Here is a 25,767-nt window from a genome sequence, read left to right on the forward strand (position 1 = left end):
CTTGCATGTGGTTGAACCTTATTTTTGTCATCAGCACTGTATCCAGTCCCCTGAGCACCTCCAGGTATTAACTTACAAAGCTAGGAAGAATCACTGAGCACTGTCAGGTGTGGTCCTATCATGCCTCCCAAAGAAGAAATATAATACACACACACACACACACACACACACACACACACACACACACACACATTTTCTGGCATAGTAAAAGAATAGGCACTTATTCCACTTCTTGGTATACAAATACCCTCAAATACAAAAAAATTCATTCAAAAATATACATGCACATCATATGTACACTGTAGCACTTAGTACAATAGCCAGGATATGAAAAGAAACCAAGTGTTCAAGAAACAAAAAAGAAGTTAAAATATATGTCTACAATGGAATACTATACAGCTATAAAAGGCTAAAACCTTGCAACTTGAATAGAATTGAAGGATGACATGTTATGCAATGTAAGTCAGAGAAAGAAGCATAATCTCACTCACAAAGGAATGAATAGTATCAAACAATGACAAAACCTTGGCTGTGGATTCAAAACAGAAATTACCAAGCAAAGAGGTGGAGGAAGGTAAAGGTAGGAAATGAGGAGGAGCAGAAATAATATAAGGACTTTGGTGGAGGGTCTTGGGCACTTTGGTGGTGCTGAGATTAGACAGCTCTCAAAACCATAAAGGATTATAAACATGTGGCAGGAACTATAATTTAAAAATTTAAAAACAGGATAAATTTGATGCAATAATTTTAACCCTAAGCTTTCAAAAGTTAAACCACATTTGATAATGTTTCTAAACTTATTAGAAATAAATATTCTAGTTAATGTAAATAAAGGGCTGCAAAGATAGTACAGCAGGGAAGGTGCTGGTCTTACATGCGCTTGGTCTTGGTCAGTACAGGACCCAAGCACCTCCAGCAGTGATTCCTAACCACAGACCCAGGAGGAAGGCCTAAGAACCACTGAGTGTGGTCCAAAAAAATCAGATGAAAAAATAGTCAATCAATACCTAAGTTTAAGATATTATTGGCTAGAAAAGTATTCTCTTCCCTTTACAGTTCTATTCTTGTCATTTTTTCCCCGCTATCATCAAACCATGAAAGCAAGTGTGATTATGATATTCAAATAACAAAAAAATCAAACGTAGGGTCCAGAGAGATAGTACAGTGGATAACGTGCTTGCCTTGCATATCCGAGTTTGATCCCCAGCACTACTTATGGTGTCCCCTGAGCCTTATCAAGAGTAATCCCTAAGCACAGAGTCAGGAATAAGATTGAGCACTGCTGGCTGTAACCTAAGACTCAAAATAAATAAGTAAGTAAGTAAGTAAGTAAGTAAGTAAAGGCCCTCCCGTTGATCATCGATTTGCTCGAGCGGGCCCAGTAACGTCTCCATTGGAGACTTTGTTGTTACTGTGTCTGGCATATCGAATACTCTCGGTAGCTTGCCGGGCCCTCAGAGAGGGACGATCTTAAAAGAAGACACTGAACATATTCTTTTTTTTTTTTTTTTTTTTTTTTGCTTTTTGGGTCACACCTGGCGATGCTCAGGGGTTACTCCTGGCTCATGCACTCAGGAATTGCTCCTGGCGGTGCTCGGGGGACCATATGGGATGCTGGGAATCGAACCTGTGTCGGCCATGTTGGCTGCGTGCAAGGCAAATGCCCTACCCACTGTGCTATTGCTCCAGCCCCAACATTGAACATATTCTTCCCCTACATCTTCACAGTATTCACTCACTCAAAAATATTAATAAGCATCTGCATGTAATACGCACATCACACAGTATTCAAGATAGCTCTGCACAAGAGAGACATGGTAACTGTTAACTGGAAAAGACTGAGTAAGCACCGCCAATGAAGTATAATAAACCTGATATGGAGGCCAAAGAGATAGCATGATTTCTGTCACAATACATTGGTACCCAAACCATGGCTTGAAGTGATCCCTGAGCACAGAGCCAGGACTAACTTCTGAGCACCACCAGAAAACGCGGCCCCAAAACTGAAAATAAAACATAAACAAACAATAAACAACCTGACATGGGAAGTACAAGAGGATACAGGATTACAAGTTAAGAAAAATTCAGTTTTCCTTGGTGCATGGGGTAAATGTTGAGACCTAAAGAATATAAAGGAGAGGACTGCATCAACCAAAGAAACACAAGACAGCTTGTAGCTGTGGGACTTAGCCTCTGAGATGTCCCACAAGTGTCTACGATCTGGCACTCAGGCCTGGGGCATTTCTCACCAGTTTCAGAGGCTATATGAGAATTATGTGCCTTGTGTAGTATAATGACACAAAAAAAGGTTTTATAAATATATATATGTATATATATATTTTAAGCTCCATACCATTTCACTCTTCAGCAAAGCCAATCCAATTTGGTCGGTATGAACTTTCCTTCCCATCCCGAATCTCTGAGGTCCGTAGTAATTCACAAACCCTTTAGCCTATGAACAAATAAAATCAATTAGTGAAAAGCAGATAATCGTGGGCTATATGCCAATGTGAAACCCAAATTCATTTGCTGAAATCCCAATTTCCAGGTATTTAAAAGAGAACCGGGTTATGATACCTAATCACTAGAAGCACTCAGCACAATTATTGTAAGCATTAAGAAACAGTCACAGTACTAAGTCATTCTCTTTCCACCAAGTGAGAAAGTTATAAAAACACTATGCTTTCACCCTAATTTTGGATTTTCAGCCTCCAGAACTATAAGAAATACAATAATTTTGTTTAAAAGTTTTTGTTATATATAGACATTCCTTCAAAAATTAGAAATTGAGCTTCCATATGACCCCACAATACCACTTCTGGGAATATATCCTGAGGGTACAAAAAAAGCACAGTATAAATGACAACTGCACCTGCACTGTTCACAATAGCCAGAATCTGAAAACAACCCAAGGTTTAAGACTGGTTAAAGAAACTTTGGTACACCTACACAATGGAATACTATGAAGCTGTTAGGAAAAATGAAGTCATGAAATTTGCTAATAAGAGGATGGTCATGGAGAGTATCGTGCTAAATGAAATGAGTCAGAAAGAGAGTGACAGACATAGAATGGCTGCATTCGTTTGTGGAATATAAAATAACATGAGACTGACACCCAGGACAGTAGATACATGGGCCAGGAATATTGCCCCAATGTTGGAAGCCTGTCTCATAAGCTGGGTAGATGACAGCTGGAATAGAGAAGGGATGATTAAGTCAATGACGGTTTGAGGAATCATTGGGGACGGGAGATGTGTGCTGAAAGTAGGTAAAGGACCAAACGTGACAGTCTCTCAGTATCTATGTTGCAAAAACCATAACGCCCAAAAGTAGAGAGAGAACGTAAAGGAAACTGTCTGCCATAGAGGCAGGGGGAGTGTTGGAAGGAGAGGGTAATACTGGGAACATTGGTGGTGGAGAATGCGAATTGGTGGAGGGATGGATGTGTTGGCTACAAATACCAAAGTCTGAAAGTTCCCAAAACATAGCCTTGCAAACAGGGCTGTGTCAGGATGCCCACACCCTAGGAACTGTGTGACTGGCTGGTGGTCAGCAGGGAGGATTGCAGCTGCTTTGTCCTCGGGGCTTTGCTTAGACAATGATTCACTGCCCTTGAAAGTATGAGAACATCATGTTTACACAGGAATGCAGACAATTCAATGTATGATGTATGCCTTTGTGTTTCATTTCACGATAAAAGGAGGCTGCAGAACAGTGCTGAATAGCCTGAGCAAGCTGCAGCCCTCTGTGCTTGACCATCCCACATGCCTTGCTTGTCTCTGCATCCCTGCCTGATCACTCGATCGAGAACGAACATGGGTGTTTGACTGTATGACTGTAACTCAAACATGAAAGCCTTGTAATTGTATCTCATGGTAATTCAATAAAAAAAAAGTCTTTGTATGGCCCTCAAACTAAGACAAATATAATTACTATATAAGAAGAGGTCATTAAGTCTTTTCTCTTTTATTTATTTTAATAAAATAATCATGTACTCAGCAACAGACACATGAGAAGCGAAGGGTCTGAGAAATACAAATCATTACAAAAACAGAGAATAAACAACTAAAAAAAGAAAAAAAAAGATCACTGAAAATTTCTTAAAAATATACAAGCTTTTAACTAAAGTGAAATTCAGTGGTGGGTGTTCTACAGAATACAGGATGAATTGGTTACTATACTTAGTACTTTCTGACTGTCAGACTCTTCTGTTATCAGAAAGTGCTTGGAATAAGAAAGAGATTTCCTTTGAAACCAAACAAGTTCTGGCCCCTTTATATGTAACAGGTCGATTTTTAATTGGGTCTAAAAACAATGACATGGCATCACTTTAGCAGGAATAAAAAAATTTGTATTATAATCTTTAAAAGATAATGCTCAGTGGTTAAATATGATCACACAAAGGAAATACCAAACCTGAATGGTTTCTTGAACAACAAAAGAAAATTACATACTCATACAATGAGTATATACATTTAGTCAACAATTATTTTTGAGAATAAACTTTGAAAATATTTCATAAAAAATGTTAAAAACATTTCTTTCGGGGGGGTGGGGCAGAAAGATAGTACAGCAGGTAGGGTGTTTGCCATGGAAGAGGCTAATCCATGTTCAATTCCCAGCACCCCATACAGTTTCCCAGGCCTCCAGGAATGATCCCTGAGTGCAGATCCACGACTAAGCCCCATGCACCACTGGGTATGGCTCCCAAACAAGTCCTCCTCCCTCACAAAAGAAATAAAAAATCCACAAAATGCTGAAAGTTTTTGTTATCAGATGGTACAAAATGCTCTTGATTCCATTGCGGGTCAAAGAGATAGTCCAAGAGGACTGAATGCTGGCCTTGCATGTCACTAACCCCAGTTTGGTCCCAATACCACAAATGGTTCCCTGAGCATCACCAAGAGTCACTCTTAAACACAGAACAAAGAATATCACTAGAGCCCAAAAAGGTGTGTCCCCTGCCCCCGAAAAGGACAATGACACTTGGACCTTGTTTCATCCACAAAAACCAACTGTAGGAGGTATGGTGCCAGCAGGTCGATCTGTACCTGTGAAGCAACTACATCTGCAGCCTGATGGAGCCTTCAGACTTCCAGATACACCAAAATTGCTGCTGTGCCTTTGGCCAGACCCCAAAAACTTGGGGCAAAGTTTACCAAGAAAGTAAATGGCCAAAAGTTAAGTATGTGGGAGACACACCCACAAACTACCTCTGGCTAAGCTATATAATTGGAGGCAAGGCCTCTCTGGTTCCTGATCGAACTGCTCAATGGCCATTATCCCAGAGACTCAGAGGCTTTTGGCAGAGATGCATCTGGTCCCTGCAATGGGTTACCAGCACCAGACCACCCCAGGGGGGAAAGGGTGTTGTCCCTCCACCTGCTCCCCCTTGGCTCAGTGGCCGCCATCTTCCAGAGGCCACTGGACAGTCAGGTTGGGCCCGCAGTGACGAGACACGCAGGGCCTCATGGGATAGGTGTGGAGCCGGCCCTTTCCTCCTTGACCCAGTGAGACCCTGATTGCCGCCCACGAACAGTCTCTCTGGCTCCTGATCAAGCTGCTTAACAGCCATGATCCAAGAGACTCAGGAACAAATCTTGGAACCCAGCAAGTTTGGGCAGAAATCCCTCCAGATTTAACTGTTAAAATTTCAAAATTCCAAAATTGTGTGGCCACTACTGCAGCCACGCGACATCATATGTTATTCATAACCAGCAATAGAAAACAAATTGTCTACTGTTGCCTTTTCAGCAGATCTGAGTGTTGGGGTAAAATCCCAAATAATAATGGTGGGTCTGGTGTCGAAATATTGAATATAATCAACGTAGAGAGAGAGTAATGTGGAAATCATCTGCCCCACAGGTAGGGGGAGGGTGTGGGATGCGTGGTATATTGGGATTTTTAGTGGTGGAGCATGGGTACTGGTGAAGGGACGGGTGTTTAATTTTATGACCAAGTCTTAAACCCGAAAGCTTCGTAACGGCTCTCACAGTGATTCAATAAATAAAATTATAAAAAAGGGGGAATAAAGTAAGGTGGAGTTCATGCTCAATTCAATCAGCCTAATCAATGGCTGAATAAATAGCAATATTCTTATATTTTAAAAAAAACTATAGAGGAATAAGTACTACCTTTACTTTAATGTCACTCATCACGTTTCATTATTTAAAATTTTTAAAAATAATGCCCCAAAATAACTATAAGAATTCTAAGTATACTTTCAAATTATTAGGAATAAAAATATCAAAAGTTGTATAGAGCTATGGCTATAACTCTAAACCAAAACTCCAAAGACATTTTTTTTCCAGAACTTCTCAAATTCTTTTCCATATTATTAGAACTAAAGTCAGCTAAAGCTCAGATTATTCCTAATGGGGATTTTATAATGGACAACGGATTTTTTCTGTGAGCACCAAATTAAAGCTAGGCAATAAATGTTAAGTTCAGAGAAGCCCCAACCCTATTTTAAGGGGTAGTACAATTTTAATAAGTTTTCAGAGGAAAAAAATAAAACTTTAGCCAGGTAAGCTGATTAAAACCCATTTCTGTTCACTTTTCTGCTGTAGAGGCAAAGAATTGTGAGAAAACATTTTATTGATAAGAAATTTAGATCAGTATTTCTCAACATTAGCTGTAATTAAAAATCACTATGGGAGTTTTTTTTTTAAAGTACTGATGTCTAAATTATATACCCACTCTCTTATTTAATAGGCTTGGGAATGAAGATAGACTTCTGAGATTTAGACCAGGAGCTGGCAAACGACGAATAGTCTACAGTCAAATCTGGAACAATGCTTATTTTTGTGAACAGTTGTATCAAAATATGGCCATGCACATATGTTTGCATATCACTTATAACTACTCCCACACATGGCAATACAGTGGCAGAACAGAGACTCTAAGTCAAAAATATTTATCTAGCCCTGTACAAAAAAAATTTCGCTGATCTGTTGTCTAGAATGAGACTAAAAGCTTTGATTATATGTAATATTCAGAAGACTGACAAACATCATTTTAAAATATACTGAATAATATAATACAAAAATATATTATTTATCATCTACAAACATTGAAAAATTCAAAACTAGATTGAAAATATATTGTACATTATTTGGAAAAGCAATGTAATCTATTTATTAAAGATTTCTGAAAATATTATGAAACAAAAAAATTCCCCCTAAAAATTAACTCCTTTACTTAAATTTCTACTATGTTATATGGCAGATACTAAAAAGGAAATCCCTCTTCTTACAACTTTTTTTCCTCAGTCACAGATCTGGAGAACCCTATATATTATATTTTTAAATTATGCTATTTTTCTAATAAAAATTGTACTAAGAAAATAAAATTAGGTCATTTAGTCAATGACCCTAACTATCATCTAAATTAATTATACTGTTCACAAAAAGGGTATGAAAGAAAAAGTTCCCTCTTCAATTTTTTTTTTTCCATTTTTTATAATTTTATTTATTGAATCACTGTGAGAGCAGTTACAAAGCTTTTGGGTCTAAGTCTCAGTCATACAATGAAACACCCATACCTTCACCAGTGCCCATTCTCCACCACCAAAAATCCCTGTATACCCCCATCCCACACCCTCCCCCTGCCTGTGGGGCAGATGATTTCCACATTACTCTCTCTCTACTTTGATCACATTCACTATTTCGACACCAGACCCACCATTATTTGAGATTTTACCCCAACACTCAGATCTGCTGAAAAGGCAACAATAGACAATTTGTGTTCTATTGCTGGTTATGTATAACATATGATGTCGTGTGGCTGCAGTAGGGCCATGTGGTTTTGAAATTCCGAAATTTTAACACTTAAATCTGGAGGGATTTCTGCCAAAAGCCACTGGGTTTCAAGATCTGCTCCTGAGTCTCTGGGATCATGGCCATTGAGCAGCTTTATGAGGAGCCAAAGAGGCCATTTGCGGGCGATGACTTGGGGTCTCATTGGGGTGGGGAAGACAGGCCCGGCTCCACCTCCCCCCCCCCCATTCCGTGAGACCCAACAAGTTTCGTCACTGCAGGCCCAAGCCTGACTGTCCAATGGCCTCTGGAGGATGACAGCCACCAAGTCGCCAAGAGGGAGCAGGCGGAGGGACAGCACCCATTCCCCCCTTGGGTGGCCCGGTGACAGTAACCTACTGCGGGGTCCGGACACATTTCTGACAAAAGCCGCTGGGTTTCGAGATTTGTTTCTGAGTCTCTGGGATCAAGGCCACTGAGCAGCTTGATGAGGAGCCAGAGAGGCCGTTTGTGGGCGATGACTTGGGGTCTCGTTAGGGTGGGGAGGACAGACCCGGCTCCACTTCCCTCCCCATCCCGTGAGACCCAACAAGTTTCGTCACTGCAGGCCCAAGCCTGACTGTCCAATGGCCTCTGGAGGATGACAGCCACCAAGTCGCCAAGAGGGAACAGGCGGAGGGACAACACCCTTTCCTCCCTAGGGTGGCCCGGCGACAGTAACGTACTGTGGAGTCCGGATGCATTTCTGCCAAACGCCACTGGGTTTCGAGATTTGTTTCTGAGTCTCTGGGATCATGGCCGTTAAGCAGCTTGATCAGGAGCCAGAGAGGCCATTCGTGGGCGATGACTTGGGGTCTCGTTGGGGTGGGGAGGACAAGCCCGGCTCCACCCTCATCCCGTGAGGCCCTGTGTGTCTCGTCACTGGGGGTCCAAATGTGACTATCCAATGGCTTCAGACGGATGGCGGCCACTGGGCCGCCAGGGGGAATAGGTCAAGGCACGAAACCTATTCCCACCTGGGTTGGCCCAGCACCGGTAGCCTACTGCAGAGACCAGACACATTTCTACCTAAAGCCACTGGGTTCTGAGATTTGTTTCTGAGTCTCTGGGATCATGTCCATTAAGCAGTTCAATCAGGACCCAAAGAGGCCTTGCCTCCAATTATATAGCTGAGCTGGAGGTGGTTTGTTGGTATGTCTCCCACATACCTAACTTTTGGCCGTTTACTTGCTTGGTAAACTTTGCCCCAAGTTTTTGGGGTCTGGCCAAAGGCACAGCAGCAATTTTGGGGTATCTGGAAGTCTGAAGGCGCCATGAGGCTGCTGATGCACTCGCCTCACAGGTACAGATTGACCTGCTGTTGGCACCATACCCCCTCCCTCTTCAATTTAAAGAGAGAAAACTACAAAGATTTTTCTTTAACACTCTATATTAAATATCATACCTTAACATTTTCTATGCCCTCCAAAATTCTTTCTCTCAAGTCTACAGAATCGTTTATTTGGCTTCTTAAATTTCTGATGACAATATCAAAGTGATTTCCTTTGAGCTGACCAAGTCTAAGGGCACCATCCACAGACCGAATGTTAAACACATTCATTCTCTTCTTCTCAATTTCTTTTTCTATATTCTTAAACCTACAAGTAATAAAGAGACACAGTTAAATCTTACATTTAAAAATTAATACCAGGGTCAGTTGCCTACTTGTTAGGTAACCACTTAAATTAGAATAGGAAAATGGAAAAATTGGGGAATGCTTAAAAGAAAGTTATTACAACAACTATGTACGAAAAACCTACTCTTATTATTAACAGAATTATTTCAAGAACTGGATCATGGGGACAGCACCATAGTACAGCAGATAAGGCACTTGCCTTGCATGCAGCTAACCCAGGTTTGATCCTCTGTACGACATATAGTTTCCAAGTCCTGCCAGGAGTGAGCCCTGAGTGCAGAGCTGAAAGTAAGGTCAAGGAGAGGAACAGGAAAGGACAAGAGAAGGAGGAGGAGGAGAAAGAAGAGGAGGAAGGGTAAGAGGAGGATTAGGAGAAAGAGGAAGAGGAGGAGGAGGAGAAGGAGGAGGAGGTCGAAGAGAAGAGAATCATATTTTTAATGTTATCATTCTGTACATTCTGACTTGTTAATTCATGTGATGGAAACTTTTTACTGTTCTTTTCCTGACTTTGCTCTTTCCCACCTATCAATAGTAAATATGAAAAGTTATTGCCAGAGGATTTTCCTAAAATTATGCACTGAACACTTTCTAACTCAAGCTTTCAGTACTTCCCCCAAACTAACTAAAGGATAGTTTTCAATTATTTTAGTATAATTAAGGTCTTGTAAAAACTGTAAACCTTTCTTCACATTCGTATTTATAGAAACAGTCTAACATTTTGTCTCTCTCAATGTATTCTATGATTTCTGCATCTGCTGAAATTTTACTTTTACTTAAAATGAGCTGTTTCCCAGTGACCAAAATGCAGAGAGCCCACAGAATGGGAAAAATAATTTACCCAATACCCATCATAAAAGGGGTTAATATCCAGGACATACATGACATTAGTGGAACTGCACAAGAAAAAACCTCCAACCCCATCAAAAAATGTGAAGAAATGAACAGAAACTTCCTCAAAAAAGAAATACAAATGGCCAAAAGGCAAATGAAAAAAAGTGCTCTACATCCCTAATCTTCAGGGAGATGCAAATCAAAACAACAATGAGATATCTTAAACCAGAGACTGGCATACATCAAAAAGAACAAGACCAGTGCTGGCGTGGATTTGGGGAGAAAGGGACTCTCTTTCATTGTTGGTGGGAATGCTGACTGGTCCAGCCTTTTTGGCAAACAATACTGGCATTCCTCAAAAAAACTAGAAATTGAACTTCCATATGATCCAGCAATACCATTTCTGGGAATATATCCTGGGGGTGCAAAAAAGCACAAAAGAAATGACATCTGCTGACTGGTTAAAGAAACTTTGGTACATCTACACAATGGAGTACTATGTAGCTGTTAGAAAAGATGAAGTCATGAAATTTACATCCAAGTGGTACTACATGGAAAGTATCATGCTAATAAGTGAAATGAGGCAGAAATAGAGGGACAGACATAAAAAGACTGCATTCATCTGGGGGACATAAAGTAACAAAATAGGAGATTAATACCCAAGAATAGCCGAGATAAGTACCAAGAGGTTTACTCCATGGCTTGGAGGCCAGCCAGGCATGCTAGGGGAAAAGGCAGCTCAGATAGAGAAGGACCGCCAAATAAAGGGTGTTTGGAGGATTCTCCCAGGAGAGGAGATGCATGCTGAAAGTAGACTATGGACCGAACATGATTGCCACTCAATGCCTCTTTTGCAGACTACAACAGCCAAAAGGAGAGAGAGAACAAAAGGGAATGCTCTGCCACAAAGGTAGGGTGGGATGGGAGGAATGGGGGTGGGAGGTATACTGGGATCCATGGTGATGGAAAATGGGCACTGGTGGAGGGAAGGGTATTTGATCATTGTATAATCGAAACCCAAGCACAAAAATTTGTAAGTCTACAACTGTACCTCATGGTGTTTCACTAATAAAAATTTTTTAAAAAATGACATCTGCACCTGTATGTTCATTACATCACTGTTCACAATAGGCAGAATCTGAAAACAACCCAAGCACTCAAGAACAGATGACTGGTTAAAGTACATCTACATAATGGAATACAATGCAGGTGTTAGAAAAGATAAAGTCATGAAATTTGTTTGTAAGTGGATGGACATGGAAAGTATTGTGCTAAGTGAAATGAGTCAGAAAGAAAGAAAGAAAAGAAAAGAAAGAAAGAAAGAAAGAAAGAAAGAAAGAGAGAGAGAGAGAGAGAGAATGCACTCATTTGTGGAATATAAAATAAAATAGTCTGAGACTAACTCCCAAGAACAGTAGAAACAAGGGCCAGAAGGATTGCTCCACAGTTGGAAGCCTGCCTCATGAGCTGGGGGAGAAGATAGTTGGAATAGAGAAGGGAAGGGATCACTAAGTCAATGATGGTTGGAGGGATCGCTCGGGATAGGGAGATGCATGCTGAAAGTAGACAAAGACCCAAACATGATGGCCTCTCACCACCTGTATTGCAAACCATAATGCCCCAATGTGGAGTGAGAGTAAGAAGGAAATTGTCTGCCACAGAGATAGGGGGTAGGATGGGGTGGGGGTGCTGGGAGGGATATTGGGGACACTGGTGATAGAAATGTACACTGGTGGAGGGGTGGGTGTTCAACTATTTTATGACTGAAACTCAATCACAGAAACTTTGTAACTTTATCTCATAGTGATTCAATAAAAATAAAATAAAATAAAATGAGCTGTTTCCAACTCTGGCAAAGGCTGTATTCTCCCTAGCATGTTTCTCTTTCTCTTCCATCTGAGCTCTCCAAACTTCTTTCAATAAAATTATTTTTATTCAAAATAAATTAAATGACAAAATAAAAAACAATGACATGTCATCACTGTATCACTGTCATCCCGTTGTTCATTGATTTACTCGAGTGGGCACCAGTAATGTCTCTATTCGTGACAGCCCTGAGATTTTAGCAGCCTGTCCTTATTCATCTTTCCCAACGACTGGAGGCCCTTTCAGGGTCAGGGGAATGAGACCTCTTATAGTTACTGGTTTTGGCATATCGAATATGCCATTGGGAGCTTGCCAGGTTCTGCCCGATAACATAACATGTCATATCTATAAGAAAAATCAAAATATCCTCTCCCCATGGAAACAACTTTTTGTGTGCTAGTTAAAACTAGTTTCTGGCTTCTTTTAATTTCTAAAATCTTCTTTATTTTGGTAGGGTGCTTGCCTTGTATGTGTAACCCAGGTTCCATCTCTGGTGTCCCCTACACTGCCAGGAGTGATTTCTGAGTGTAGAGCCAGGAGTAAGCCCTTAGCAATGCAATAATATTAAACACAGCATTATTTACAATGGAAAACTGAAATAAATTTCTTTGTCAAAACTAGGAGAATATATAATGTCTATATAATGGACATCATTCTGAAATAATTCATGAAATAATTTTCATAAAATATAAATTTCAGAGTATTATTTTCATGTATATATAGATGCCTTTATGTGAAATGCAATATATAGCAGTGTCTGAAACATCTGAAGGGAAATAAATCAGAATGCCTTAGTGTACCACCATATCCTTGAACCCTAACATTCAATTGAATGGCTCCATTGGCCAAGAATCACCAGGAATGACCCCGAAGACCCTAGAGCACCATGTGGAAAGTCCTTCCTCACCTCTCCCAATGCTATCATCCTCTTTTCTGAATTGTAAAATTACTAGTGACTTTGAATATCATTTTTATACTTTTACATTTAACAGAGATTTCAAATGTAAAAAATAATGATGAAAAATATAAAAGTATTATCACAATTAGGAAAACATTTATAAAACATGGTCTTGCATATAAAAGCATATTTGATATAATACAACATTTAAAAAATGATTTAGCCGAATTAAAATCCACTGCTCAAAATTCTGCTTTAAATTCATTTTTCAATGTAAATTTAAGACATAATTCTATTAAAATCTATTTAGAAAATGATTATATGAAAGAAAATGTGTGCTTAGTAAATATTTAATTAAAATTGACAGTGATGTTAATATGTTCCTAGGGTTACTCCGAGTTTTTAATCGTACATCATTTGTTTGATGCAATAAGAAAGAAAAGTTTTCTCTTACAAAGTAATATTTTATTACCTCTCTGGAGTTACTTTTCTAACAACCATTGCTTGATAGGTGATGGCTTTCTTGTCTTTAAGGCCCGCATAACTAAAATCTGAAGGAATCACACCAAGTTTGACAGCTAAAATACCAACTGCTTCAAACATTTCCAGATTTTCCTTTCGTAGGGTAAATGCTAAAACAAAAATAATTTTTGATTACAAGAAAAACAGCTATATCGATTATTAGCAAACTAACAAAATAGTATAATGAATCAGTATTTCTGAATATATGTTCTTGTCAAACTTTTATCCATTCTTCACAATTCAACAGCAGAAGTTCCTCCTTAAATATAGTGTAAGTTTGGGGCTGGAGTGATAGCACAGTGAGTAGGGCGTTTGTCTTGCATGTGACCGATCCGGGTTTGATTCCCAGCATCCCATATAGTCTTCTGAGCACGACCAGGAGTAATTCCTGAGTGCAGAGTCAGGAGTAATCCCTGTGCATTGCCAGGAGTGACCCAAAAAGCAAAAAAAAAAAAAAGTCTAGGTTTGGAGGAGGTGGACTGGCCACAAAATATGGGCACTGGTCAGGGTCTTGAGCATTTTGGCGATTTAGAGATGAAGGAATATGTACACCAAAATTGTAGGAGTCAACACTACCATAAGCATGAATCCAAACTTTAATAAGTAAATTTTACAAAATTAGTTTGCTCAGGAGGCAGAAAAAGGAAAATGATGGTCCCTTGAGTGACTGCTGCGGGGACATTGACACTAGTTGTGGGTCAGGAGAGAGAATATTTAATACCTGAACTGTTATTTAAAGCTCTGTAGGGATCAGAGAGATAGAGATAAAGGCTTTTGCCTTGTACACAGACCCATATGGTAGTTAACGCCAAGACTAACTCCTGAGCACAGACCAAGGAATAAGCTTTGAGGTATCTACTTCCAAATTGAAAACTTTGTAAGTCATGGTACCTAATTTTCTTTTAAAAAAAGAAAAGAAAAAATTTTTTTCCAGTATCTCAATGCTGAAAACTCCCAAGACATGGGGATGATTTTTTTTAATGGCCATTATATCCTCAGTTTAGTACGCAAGTAAATATTCAAATATATTTTGACTTATGAAGGAATTAAGTAATCTGGCATGACTCCACAAGGTGTCATTATCTATTTTCATGACACAAAACAATGTGCTATATCTCTTCATGTCTGTCCTCCCTACTACAGTATCAACATATAACAAACTTCCCTCTGAGTACTTCCCTCTCTACTCAAATCATGATGAAAATTCAGTTATTTCTTTGCAGAATAATTGTGCTACAGAAAGAGACTCTCAAGCAATGTGTCCAAGTATCAATGTAGTGCTACCTAACCTGCTTATGTGACCCTAAAAACTAATTTTGCATCTTCAGGGGAACCCAGGGCTACTTCTGGCAGCGGGGGTGGGGATGGGGCAAGCAGTACCGGAGATCGAACTCAGTGTCTTATCATGCTATCTTTTACCCATCTTCCAGTTCTAAATAAATTTTTATGTTATACTTTGTTCAACTGCAATAATTTTATAACTTTATTGAACTGAGTGGGTGAGAGAGATAGCACAGCGGGTAGGGTGTCTGCCTACTGACTGACATGGGTTCGATTTCTCTGCCCCTCTTGGAGAGCCCAGCAAGCTACTGAGAGTATCCCACCCGCAGGGCAAAGCCTGGCAAGATACCCGTGACATATTCGATATCCCAAAGACAGTAACAACAAGTCTCACAATTTGTTGTGAGACGTAACTGGTCTCGAGCAAATCAATGAACAACAGGAGGACAGTGACAGTGACAGTAACTGAACTAAAGAAATTATAATAATTAACAGCAGAAATTGTGGGCCTTTTCTGAAGAATTCACTAAGAACATTAAACATAAACATGACGCAGCCAGAAGAAGGGTGTGAAACCTAAGAATGAAGAACTAAACAAGTTCAAAATATATTCTTACATAGTTCAAAATCTTTGAAATAGTTTTTTATTAAAAAATGACAATTATGTGTTCTTTATCCTCTAATCTCTACAAAAATGAAATTTTAAAATCATGTACACGTATACATTTTTTAAATCTTTAATGCTTTTCAGTATCTTCAGCTTAAAATGTTGAAAATATTGCTTGTTTTCATTTAAAAGGTAGTATGTTAGGGCCAGAGAGATTATAGAGTGGGCAGGATGTGTGTCTTGCACGTGAATAACCAGGTTCAAACCCCCGCACGTACACGGTCTTCCAAGAACCACCAGGAGTAATCCTGAAACAGAGCCAGAAGCTCTAAGCACTGTCAGGTATGGCCCAAAAAACAAATCAAAACCAAAAAAAGTTAGTATGTTAACAGTAATACATTTGTCATTAAAAATAAAGTCATATTTTAAAACTGTTTTAATTGGAACCAGAGAAATAGTATAGAAGTTAGCGTGCTTGCCTTGACTAGGAAGGCAAGTGTAGGACTAATCCCAGAGTATAGTCAGGAGTAAGCCCTGAGCATCACTAGTATGATAAAAAAAAAAAAAGAGACAAACACAAAAAAATTTTAATTGCTCGAAGGCTACATAAACATATGAAGAAAAACTGATTAGAGTTCAAGGTAATTTATGAGATAGAATTGATCAGGATTCCTGCAAACAAAAAGCTTGAGAATCAAATAACATAATATGAAAAAAAAAGTTTATTAGACCCTCAAGAAAACAAGATCTTTGGGGCTATATGAAGTCACAAAAATATCTTAAAGAAATGCAATATTCAATCAAGTGTTGCAGCAGCCACACTAGGAGTTTCAAACTTTAAAAAAATTAAGCAGCAATGTGTATTTCATTAAAGGAAGAGGACTAAGACAAAATCTTTAAAGACTTAAGCCTCACTTGATAACTGGGGTTCTGGATATGAAAACTTTGTCCCGGACCATCTGGGCTTGTTACTCTAGTCACTAGGACATATGAGAAGGAATTTTCAAATTGTTTGATATTATATTACTTTGTTGCTGATTGGTCTTAGCACTTGAGCAGTTCTCATCCATGAAGATTTGGAGTTTAGGAAAGATATATTTGAAAATAAAATCCATGATCTTAATATTTGTGTTGGTGAATCTTATGCACTTAGAATATTAGGAGAATAAAACGTAATTCTAATTTAAAAGGCCTGATTGATAAAAATTTGTCTTTAACACAGAAGAAACTAAAGAATATATGGGAATATATAGAAAACTAAAAATTGACCTAAGGTTCCAGAATAACATAATTATTTTTGAAGAAAGTCAACTGTGCGAAATTTTAAAATTCAGGTTTAGAAATTTCCACTCCTAGACATGTTGGACCAACTGGTACTAGATCTTACTTCCTTGTAAACATAAAATTAGACAAGACATATAAAACATCTATTTCTTAAATATACATGTACATATATTTTTGGGCTGGAGCGATAGCACAGCGAGTAGGGCATCTGCCTTGCACACAGCCAACATGGCCAATCTGAGTTCAATTCCTCAGCCCCTCTTGAGAGCCCAGCAAGCTACCAAGAGTATCTCGCCTGCACGGCAAAGCCTGGCAAGCTACCCATGACGTATTCGATATGCCAAACACAGTAACAACAAAGTCTCATGATGGAGACGTTACTGGGCCCGCTCGAGAAAATTGATGAACAACGGGAGGACAGTGACAGTGACAGTAATGACATATTTTTAAAATATACATATATTATATATAACATACATGTACATGTATGTATTATATATACATATATTGAAATATATGTATATTATATATATTAGTGAACAGTACAGAACTATAATCCAAAAGAAAACAAAAGGCAAATTCTTTTTGAAAAATGTAGTTTTCTGGGACCAGGGAGAGAGTTTGAGATCAGAAGCACATGTTTTATATGCATTCAAGGAGGCAAATTCTGTCCACTAGCCTTAGGTATAGTCCTAGTTACCTGTGAGCACTGCTAGGTATGGCCCAGGTGGCCTTTATCACCACTGAGCCCAAGCATTAAACCATCTATTCCAGTTGGCCAAATATTTTAGGGAATAAGAGAAAGAACACATGGAGGGTGCGGGATCCCGGAGGAAAAAAAAAAAGAAAAAACAGGTTCCAAAAAGAGCCGAGTTCACCCGCAAGTTCCAGATGGAGTAGGTGCCGCATCCCACCTCCCCCAGATGGAACCCCGGTGACCAGAAGCCTCTACAAACACAGCTCGAGTATGCGGGAACAAGGACTTTTTCTCAAAACCGCGCGGCCGCTTACGCCGCCACGCGACATCTCTCTATATACAAAGTGATCAATGAGAAGTAAACCACCCAATCTTTCTCCCTGAAAGTCAGAGTTAAGTTTGGAGCACGGCCACAGCCCCAGAAACACAAGGACTTAATGCAGAACCCAGCAGCTTAGAGCAGAAAAGTGAAAGGACTATGCGTTAATCCAGGCCATCAAGTCTGCCGGAGGGGAAAGGGTGTTGCCCCATTCGCCCTCTCTTCTCTGGAAAGAAGGATGGCGGCCACATGGGAGCCTTGTGGACAGCAGGTATGAGCCGGGGGTGTGGGGGCGACTAAAACCTCATGGGAAGGGGGGCGTTCCGGTCCGTCCTTCACGCCCTACCGAGGTCACCAGTTGCCCCCCACGAGCGGCTCTCCAGCACGGCCACAGCCCCAGAAGCACAAGGGCTTAATGCAGAACCCAGCAGCTTGGAGCAGAAAAGTGAAAGGACTATGCGTTAATCCAGGCAATCATTTCTGCCCAGAGGGGAAAGGGTGTTGCTCCCTTCCGCCCTCCTCCCTCTGGAAAGAAAGATGGCGGCCACATGGGAGCCTTGTGGACAGCAGGTATGAGCCGGGGGTGTGGGGGCGACTAAAACCTCATGGGAAGGGGGGCGTTCCAGTCCGTCCTTCACGCCCTACCGAGGTCACCAGTCGCCCCCCACGAGCGGCTCTCCAGCACAGCCACGGCCCCAGAAGCACAAGGACTTAATGCAGAACCCAGCAGCTTGGAGCAGAAAAGTGAACGGACTATGCATTGATCCAGGCCATCAAGTCTGCCGGAGGGGAAAGGGTGTTGCCCCATTCGCCCTCTCCTCTCTGGAAAGAAAGATGGCGGCCACATGGGAGCCTTGTGGACAGCAGGCATGAGCCGGGGGAGTGGGGGTGACTAAAACCTCATGGGTCGGGGGGCGTTCCGGTCCGTCCTTCACGCCCTACCGAGGTCACCAGTCGCCCCCCACGAGCGGCTCTCCAGCACGGCCATGGCCCCAGAAGCACAAGGACTTAATGCAGAACCCAGCAGCTTGGAGCAGAAAAGTGAATGGACTATGCGTTGATCCAGCCCATCAAGTCTGCCGGAGGGGAAAGGGTGTTGCCCCATTCACCCTCTCCTCTCTGGAAAGAAAGATGGCGGCCACATGGGAGCCTTGTGGACAGCAGATATGAGCCGGGAGTGTGGGGGCGACTAAAACCTCATGGGAAGGGGGACGTTTCGCTCCGCCCTTCACACCCTACCGAGGCCACCAGTTGCCCCCCGCGAGCGGCTCTCCAGCACGGCCACGACTCCAGAACACAGAAACCAATTTCTTAACTATCTGACTTTCAGTAGAAATACTTCCAGGGTCAATAGGTAAAATAGCAGAAATCCAAAACCAACATTTAATTCTTGAACCCAGCTGTAGAAAGCAAATCACTTCACAATGCTTTTTCAGCATGTCTGATTTGGGGGGGGGGGGGTAAACTCTAAATAATAGTGGTGAATCTTTTATTGAAACAATCTAATCAAAGCGGATAGAGTGTTAACTAGAATTCATCTGCCTCACAGGGACGGGGAGGGGTGGGGGGTGGGGTTTTATTGGGGTTCTTCATGGGAAAAAATAAGTATTGGTAAAGGGAAATGTGTTTGTTATTTGCATGACTGAGACATAAACCTGAAAGCTTTGTAACCTTTCCCACAGTGATTCAATAAATAAATTAAAAAAAAAATATTTTAGGGAATGACCCCTTTATACACTTTGGGAGTCTCCCAATTAATCAAAATATTTCGTATATAGAAGTAGTATATTGACCATAGCACCAGGAGTTGGAAAATAGGTGGAGCACAGTGTTTCTGCTGAGTAGAGGGCAGAGGCTGGAGTTCAGGAAGGCTAAATGGGCTCTAATTCAGGAGGCAGAGTACCAGGCAAGAGGAAAATACACAGAGAAATCTGAAGAGATGGGACAGAAATCTGGATAGGTAATTGTTCGAGTTTGCTAATAATAATCTGCACATGCCCAGGATTAATTGCCATGAGTTGCTTATCTAATGCTGTCTAACACTTCCTAAACCTTCAAAGCTTATAATGTATACTTTATCTCTCAATATTAAAGAGCTTTCTCATGAGAAACATGAGATGTCGCCAAGGTTGCAATTATACACAGCTTGACAGAAGCTGAAGGATTGATTTCTAAGGGACTTGCCTTCTAGCTCCGCTATCTTATGTCCCACTCCCATTCAAAACATACTGTTACTTCCTTGGGCTAGAGCAACAGCACAGCAGTAGGGCGTTTGCCTTGCACGCAGCCAGCATGGCCGATTCGAGTTCGATTCCTCCGCCCCTCTCGGAGAGCCCAGAAAGCTACTGAGAGGATCTCGCCCGCACGGCAGAGCCTGGCAAGCTCCCCGTGACGTATTCAATATGCCAAACACAATAACAACGAAGTCTCCAATGGAGACGTTACTGGGCCCGCTCGAGCAAATCGATGAACAACGGGAGGGCCTTTACCTTTACCTTACTTTCCAGTGCCACAAATGCCATTAAAAAATACTCAAATCTTAGCTTCTTCCCTTCTCCAGTTAAGTCAGATCCAGATGTAGATAAGATTCCTTAGGTATATAATCTTTTTTTAAGATTTTTTTTATTGAATCACTGTGAGACAGACCCTTACAAAACTGTTCATGATTAGGTTTTAGTCATATAATGTTCCAACACCCATCCCTCCACCAGTATACTTTTCCCAACACCAGAGACCCCAGTTTCCCTCCCATCACCACCCTCCTCCAGGGTAGGCACCTGTCTGTCTGTCTCTCTCTCTCTGTCTCTCTCTCTCTCTCCCTCTCTCTCTGTATATATTCTTGAATTAGAATCTTCAAATACAATTTCTCTTCTTCTGAAACATGTGGCACGAGACAAATCTGTAGTAAGGCACATATTAGTTAATTCCTTTAGTAAAATTCAGCCTTACCAATGCCAGAGAGATAGTTAAACGCATTGACCTGCATGCATAAAGCCCAAGTTTGAGCTCTAGCAGCATAGAGTTCTCATGAGCATCCGTAGATATAGCCCTGGTGGTCCCCAAACACCACATGGGACTTCATGCCATGACTGGACAAAAGCATTAGGCCTATACCACTGGTCCAAGTATCACTAGGGTGGCACCTGGATCCTTAGAGGTCTCCCAAAACAAAATTCAGCTCTACCTAGAGTTACAGTGCTGCCAAGCAGGTCAACCTGTTCTTGTGAGGTGAGTGTATCAGCAGCCTGGTGGTGCTTTCAGGCTACCTAATACCGCCAAATTGCCCCTGTGCCTCTGGCCGGACCCCAACAATCTGAGAGCAAGTTTCCTGAGAAATTAAATGGCCAAAAGTTGGTATCTGGATCACACCCACAAACCATCTCTGGCTCAGCTATACAAGCTCATTTATTGATCTTGCTTCAGAGACCCATTAATAAATCTCAAAAGAGATCAAAATCAGGCCATTTAAGCATATTTAACGACCATGATTCAGACAGAGACTCACAAATGAATTTCGGAAGAGAGCAGTATACTGCAGAGATATCGCTGGCCCCCAAATATTTGAACAATTTTAGAATTCCAGAAGCGTGTGGCCACTTTTCGGCCACACAACATCTCATACTATTCATAATAAGCAATACACAATAAATTATTTAGCATCTGCCTATGGGCAGGCTTGAGTGGTGGTGGGAAAATTTGAAATAATGGTGGTGGGAAGGTGTAATGGTGGTGGGATTGGTGTTGAAATGTTCAATGTAAACAATTATTGTGAACAAGTTTATGAAAATAAAATTAAAAACTTAAAAAGAAAAAATTCAGCTCTATCAACAACTGGAAGTGATTGCTGTGTGCTCTTAAATTCACTCTGGGTCTAGTTCTACCAGATTGAATTCTTTTTCTATAGAATATAATCTTTGCAATGGTATGTGGCTTTTCTGAGTTCCCTCTGTAACACAAAGACACACAAATTTTGTCAAGATCTTTTCTACAAAGGGACTTTGATGTTGAGAGAAAACAAATTTCTGAAAAAATTACTATTTAACAATGGACTGTGAATCTTAAGGTCCCTACAATCTTTTGTCAGAACATTATCCGAGACACTACTATAAACAAAGTTTTAAGAAATGAATTTTACAACACACCTTAAATTGCCTTGTTAAATTCTGCCCTGACATTACCTGATTTTCACTTGCTTGGAAGCTTTTTTTTTTTCAGTGAAGCAAAACAGTTTGTAATAAGAGAAATTTAGAAGTGTGACAGGAGAAAAAGATAGAAATTAGTGTTCCAGAGAGAACACAGCTTCTCCAGAGTGGAAAAAAAAAAAGGCAAGAGCTACCTTTTAAAACTTAAAAAATTATGTGCTAACTGAAGAGGCTAGGAATATTTTTAAATTATTTTGGAACCCAGAAGTCCCGATTCCTTTGTATTTAATAGCATTTTCCTTAGAATTTTACTATAAGCAATAAAACAAAGTCCAGTGACAATTCTGCAAATTTCTTTATAGTACCTTTCTTTTTAAATTCCCTGGGGGCACAAATTCTTCTTAGGGGCTTAAGCCATACCAACACTTCTACCCCATGTCACTGACACATCTTAGCTGGGCTCCAGACTCAACATGCAATACTAGTTGATGCCTCCTACTGTGTGCCAGGCAGTGTATTATGCCCCATGAACCAGACAAAGTGGGGTTCTCCTGCAGACTGATTCTGACTTGGAAGGCGGGGAATATGAAGAAAGAACAAGAAAAAAAAACGGAGACTAATTATAAACTGGGAATATCTCTCTGTGTAGGGGGTGGGAGAGTAATAAATAAGCCAAAAAACACTGTGGACCTCGAAGCATATCAAAGCTTCAGAACACATGCCTCGATCCCTTGTATGCATGAAACCCTGAGTTTGGTCCCTTGGCACCTAATAGTACCCCTAAGCAGGGCTGGGTGTGGTGCTGAAAGCTCCCTAGCGCTCCTGGGCCCTAGCATTGAACCTATCGGCTCAGTTGGGTGAGCATCATCAGGAAAGGCTTCAACAATCCTGGAGGACTGCTTGGAAGGCCTCATCCCCTCTGAAAAGAAATGTGCTGGTTTTCTTCTCACTTTGCTCTTTTGCTGGTCCAGGAGGTCCATGCCAGCTCCATATCAAAGTCCCCCTTCTTTATGTTTAATTTATACTTTGCATTATGTTGCAGGCAACTAAACTTTCTCCTGCTGCGTAACAGGGGTTCCTTTCTTCTCACAAATCAAATCACAAATCACAAATCATCCTGTTATTCATTGACTGCCTCGAGCAGGCCCCAGTAACGTCTCCTTCATCCTAGCCCTGAGATTATATTCAAGGCTCTTTAGGAGAATGAGACCCATCATTGTTACTGGTATTTGGCATATTGGGTACGCCAAGGGGAGTTTGGCAGACTCTGCCCTGTGGGCAGGCTACATTCAGTAACCTGCCAGTTTGTCCAAAGTAGGAATGAGATAATAAGATGTTTATAATAAGATGTCGCGCGGCCGGGATCTGGTTTTTATAGTCTCTGAGTCTTGGCCGCTGATGGTATTACACGGCACCAGATCCTCCACCCAGATCCTCCAAATTCCAGTAGGCGGGGGTCACACCCACCAACTGGCCCCCTGGCGCCTTTCTTCTAGGTAAAAATATTTTCCTGACTTCCCTTGAAACTCTCATGAACAACTTTCTTGCAGTATCTTCAAAAGTACAGAGTGAGATATTATCACTTCCATCTCATCCCAGGAATATAAACCTAAAAACATGCTCAAGATGTGTTCCCAAGACCAGCAGAAAAAATGGAACTTGTAAAAGACCTACTCCAACCCTTCTAAAAAAACATCTTGAAGTGGAGCTGGACTGATAGTATAACAGCATCTCATATGGTCCCCTGAGCCGAGCCAGGAGAAATCGCTGAGTAGAGAACCAGGAGTAATCCCTGAGCACTTGGGATGTGACTTCCAAACAAAAACAAAACAGAACAGGAAACCTTTTGGGGCAAGGCTCAAAAATCTTTTGGTGACTATAATGTGAGCTAAAGTTTGAGAATCTCTCTCTGAGAAAACCAACTGAGAAAACCAAAAGTGCCTTATGAGATTTTAAGTTTCCTACATGGGACAACATAACTGTAAAGAAGTTTATTTTCATTTGTTTTTAGGCTTTGGACCATAGCCAGTGGTACTCAGGGCTTACTACTGGTTTTGCAGTCAGGAATCACTTCTGGAGGTACTCGGGGGACAGGGTGGGATGCCAGGAATCAAACCTAGGTAAGCTTATAAGGAAAATATCTTACCTACTACACTAAAGACAAATTTAACAGTTTAGATTACAAACTGTTCTCACTTATTCAAATATAGCAAACATATCCTAATTATTAACATATACTTTGAGATAACTTTCAAAATATAAAGTTAAGATTTAACCATAAAAACATATTAAACCCGTAAAAAAATCATCTTCACTTTGAGATTATGTTAGCTATGTCTGTGTTAACCTAACTTTCATCGCTAAGTCTAATTTTTACATTTAGTTCAGAGTGGCTTTATCTTCCATTAAAAAGCATTCTTCCCAATGCCTCTCTAGACAAATCTATTCTCTTTGAAATTCTTCACTTTGCATGAAACTTTATCATAATTTACCCAAGAAAATGGCAATGATTTTTTAATTTACCTGTGTATTCAACTTTTCTTTCTTGAGACTGAAGAAGAGACCTTTTTCTGTACTTGTGTGCTTTTTCACGAAACCTTACTGTTATCACTGCATTTGGATTACTGGCATTAGAATTCAGTTCAGGAAAAGATTTGGTTTCCACAAGATTCCCAAACTTTTTGTTGACAAAATGGTGGATGGCTTTTCTATGGTCTTTGTTTGCATCAGGTTTAAAGGTAAATTTAGAATTTTCTTTCTTTGCATCCAAATATTTAAAAAAGTCAAATGCTTCTTCTTCAGATACCAAATGACAAAATTCTTTACAATCAAGATTTGGTTTTACAAAAATTTCACTATTTCTTCCTACAGTAATTAAAAAAGGAAATCTCTGCCTAACAGCACTATGCAAACTAGCCCTCTGATTTTTGTCAAGAATTCTGCCTAGTGAGAATTCAGGAGGTTGTTCAATTAGCTCAGTTTTAGAATTCCAGTTCTCTTTTATTTCACACGCAAACTGATTCAGTAACTCATTAGTTTTTTCATTTAACAAGGAGCTTAGTACATCAACCTTTTCTTCATCTTTGGGAGCTCTGTCATTGAGAGCATCTTCTTTTTCGGACCCAGAATGATGATTTTGGTTACCATCAGAGCACTTAGTCAAAGGACTAACTTTTTGGTTGTTTCTCTTTTCAAAGCATAAATTTTGAAGATCTTGTTTTCTTTTTTTGGCTAAAACATTTGGCTCAATTAATACTTTATTAATCTCATAACCAGGTTTATCAGTTTCCTTATATACTAATTGTCCGTGATCATCAATCTCAGTAACAACAAAGTCACTTGGTGAGCTTTTTACAGTGCCATGAAATCCAACATGATCGGTGATGAAACACAAAGAACCAAACCTAATTTTAAAATCTGCATCCTCTTCCATTTTAAACACCAATGCCTGCAAAATAATTAAAAAGGCAGTCAATTTCCAGAAAGAGAAAGTGTGTTAGCAAAAGAAATGTTTGCATAATTTATTTAGTTCTCTTTCTCCTTTTCAATTCTGAGTCCCTCTCAAAAAACTTCAAATCTGAAAGCCAAAGAGATAGGATGGGGTGAAGGTTTGCCTGCTCAAATTTCTGGCACCACTTATGGCTACTGAGCATGGCCAGGAATGAACCCTGAACACAGAGATAGAAGTCCTGAGCACAGAGCCAAGAGCACCTCTGGTTGTGGCCCTAAAACAAACAAAAACAACTTAAACTCAATACATATTCACTATGTACAGCATGGCTCTCCTATACCAAGATAAACCAATTAAAATTTTCTCTTATAATTTGTGATTTATAACAACTTTTTAACCCACTCAAAGCTTCACTATTATCCAAAATTAAACTGTAT

General features: G+C 40.3%; 1 protein-coding gene across 2 annotated transcripts in view; it reads right to left on the reverse strand.

Annotated features, from left to right (window-relative positions):
* PUS7L (pseudouridine synthase 7 like) overlaps positions 1 to 25,767 on the reverse strand; it is a 43,723-nt gene that overhangs the window by 12,605 nt on the left and 5,351 nt on the right. Inside the window, exons 3-6 of one of the 2 annotated variants that reach the window (XM_056117843.1) lie at positions 24,403 to 25,327; positions 13,500 to 13,659; positions 9,202 to 9,394; positions 2,354 to 2,452 (exon numbers count right to left, since the gene is read on the reverse strand). In XM_056117843.1, coding sequence (XP_055973818.1) covers positions 2,354 to 2,452; positions 9,202 to 9,394; positions 13,500 to 13,659; positions 24,403 to 25,312 — 1,362 coding nt within the window. In that variant the 5' untranslated portion in view covers positions 25,313 to 25,327. Of the gene's footprint in view, positions 1 to 2,353; positions 2,453 to 9,201; positions 9,395 to 13,499; positions 13,660 to 22,244; positions 22,271 to 24,402; positions 25,328 to 25,767 lie in introns of those variants that run through there. The other variant, XM_056117844.1, reaches the window with a different exon arrangement.

The sequence above is a fragment of the Sorex fumeus genome, unplaced genomic scaffold (genome assembly GCF_029834395.1).
Source record: "Sorex fumeus unplaced genomic scaffold, SorFum_2.1 ptg000036l, whole genome shotgun sequence".
Lineage (NCBI taxonomy): Eukaryota > Metazoa > Chordata > Mammalia > Eulipotyphla > Soricidae > Sorex > Sorex fumeus.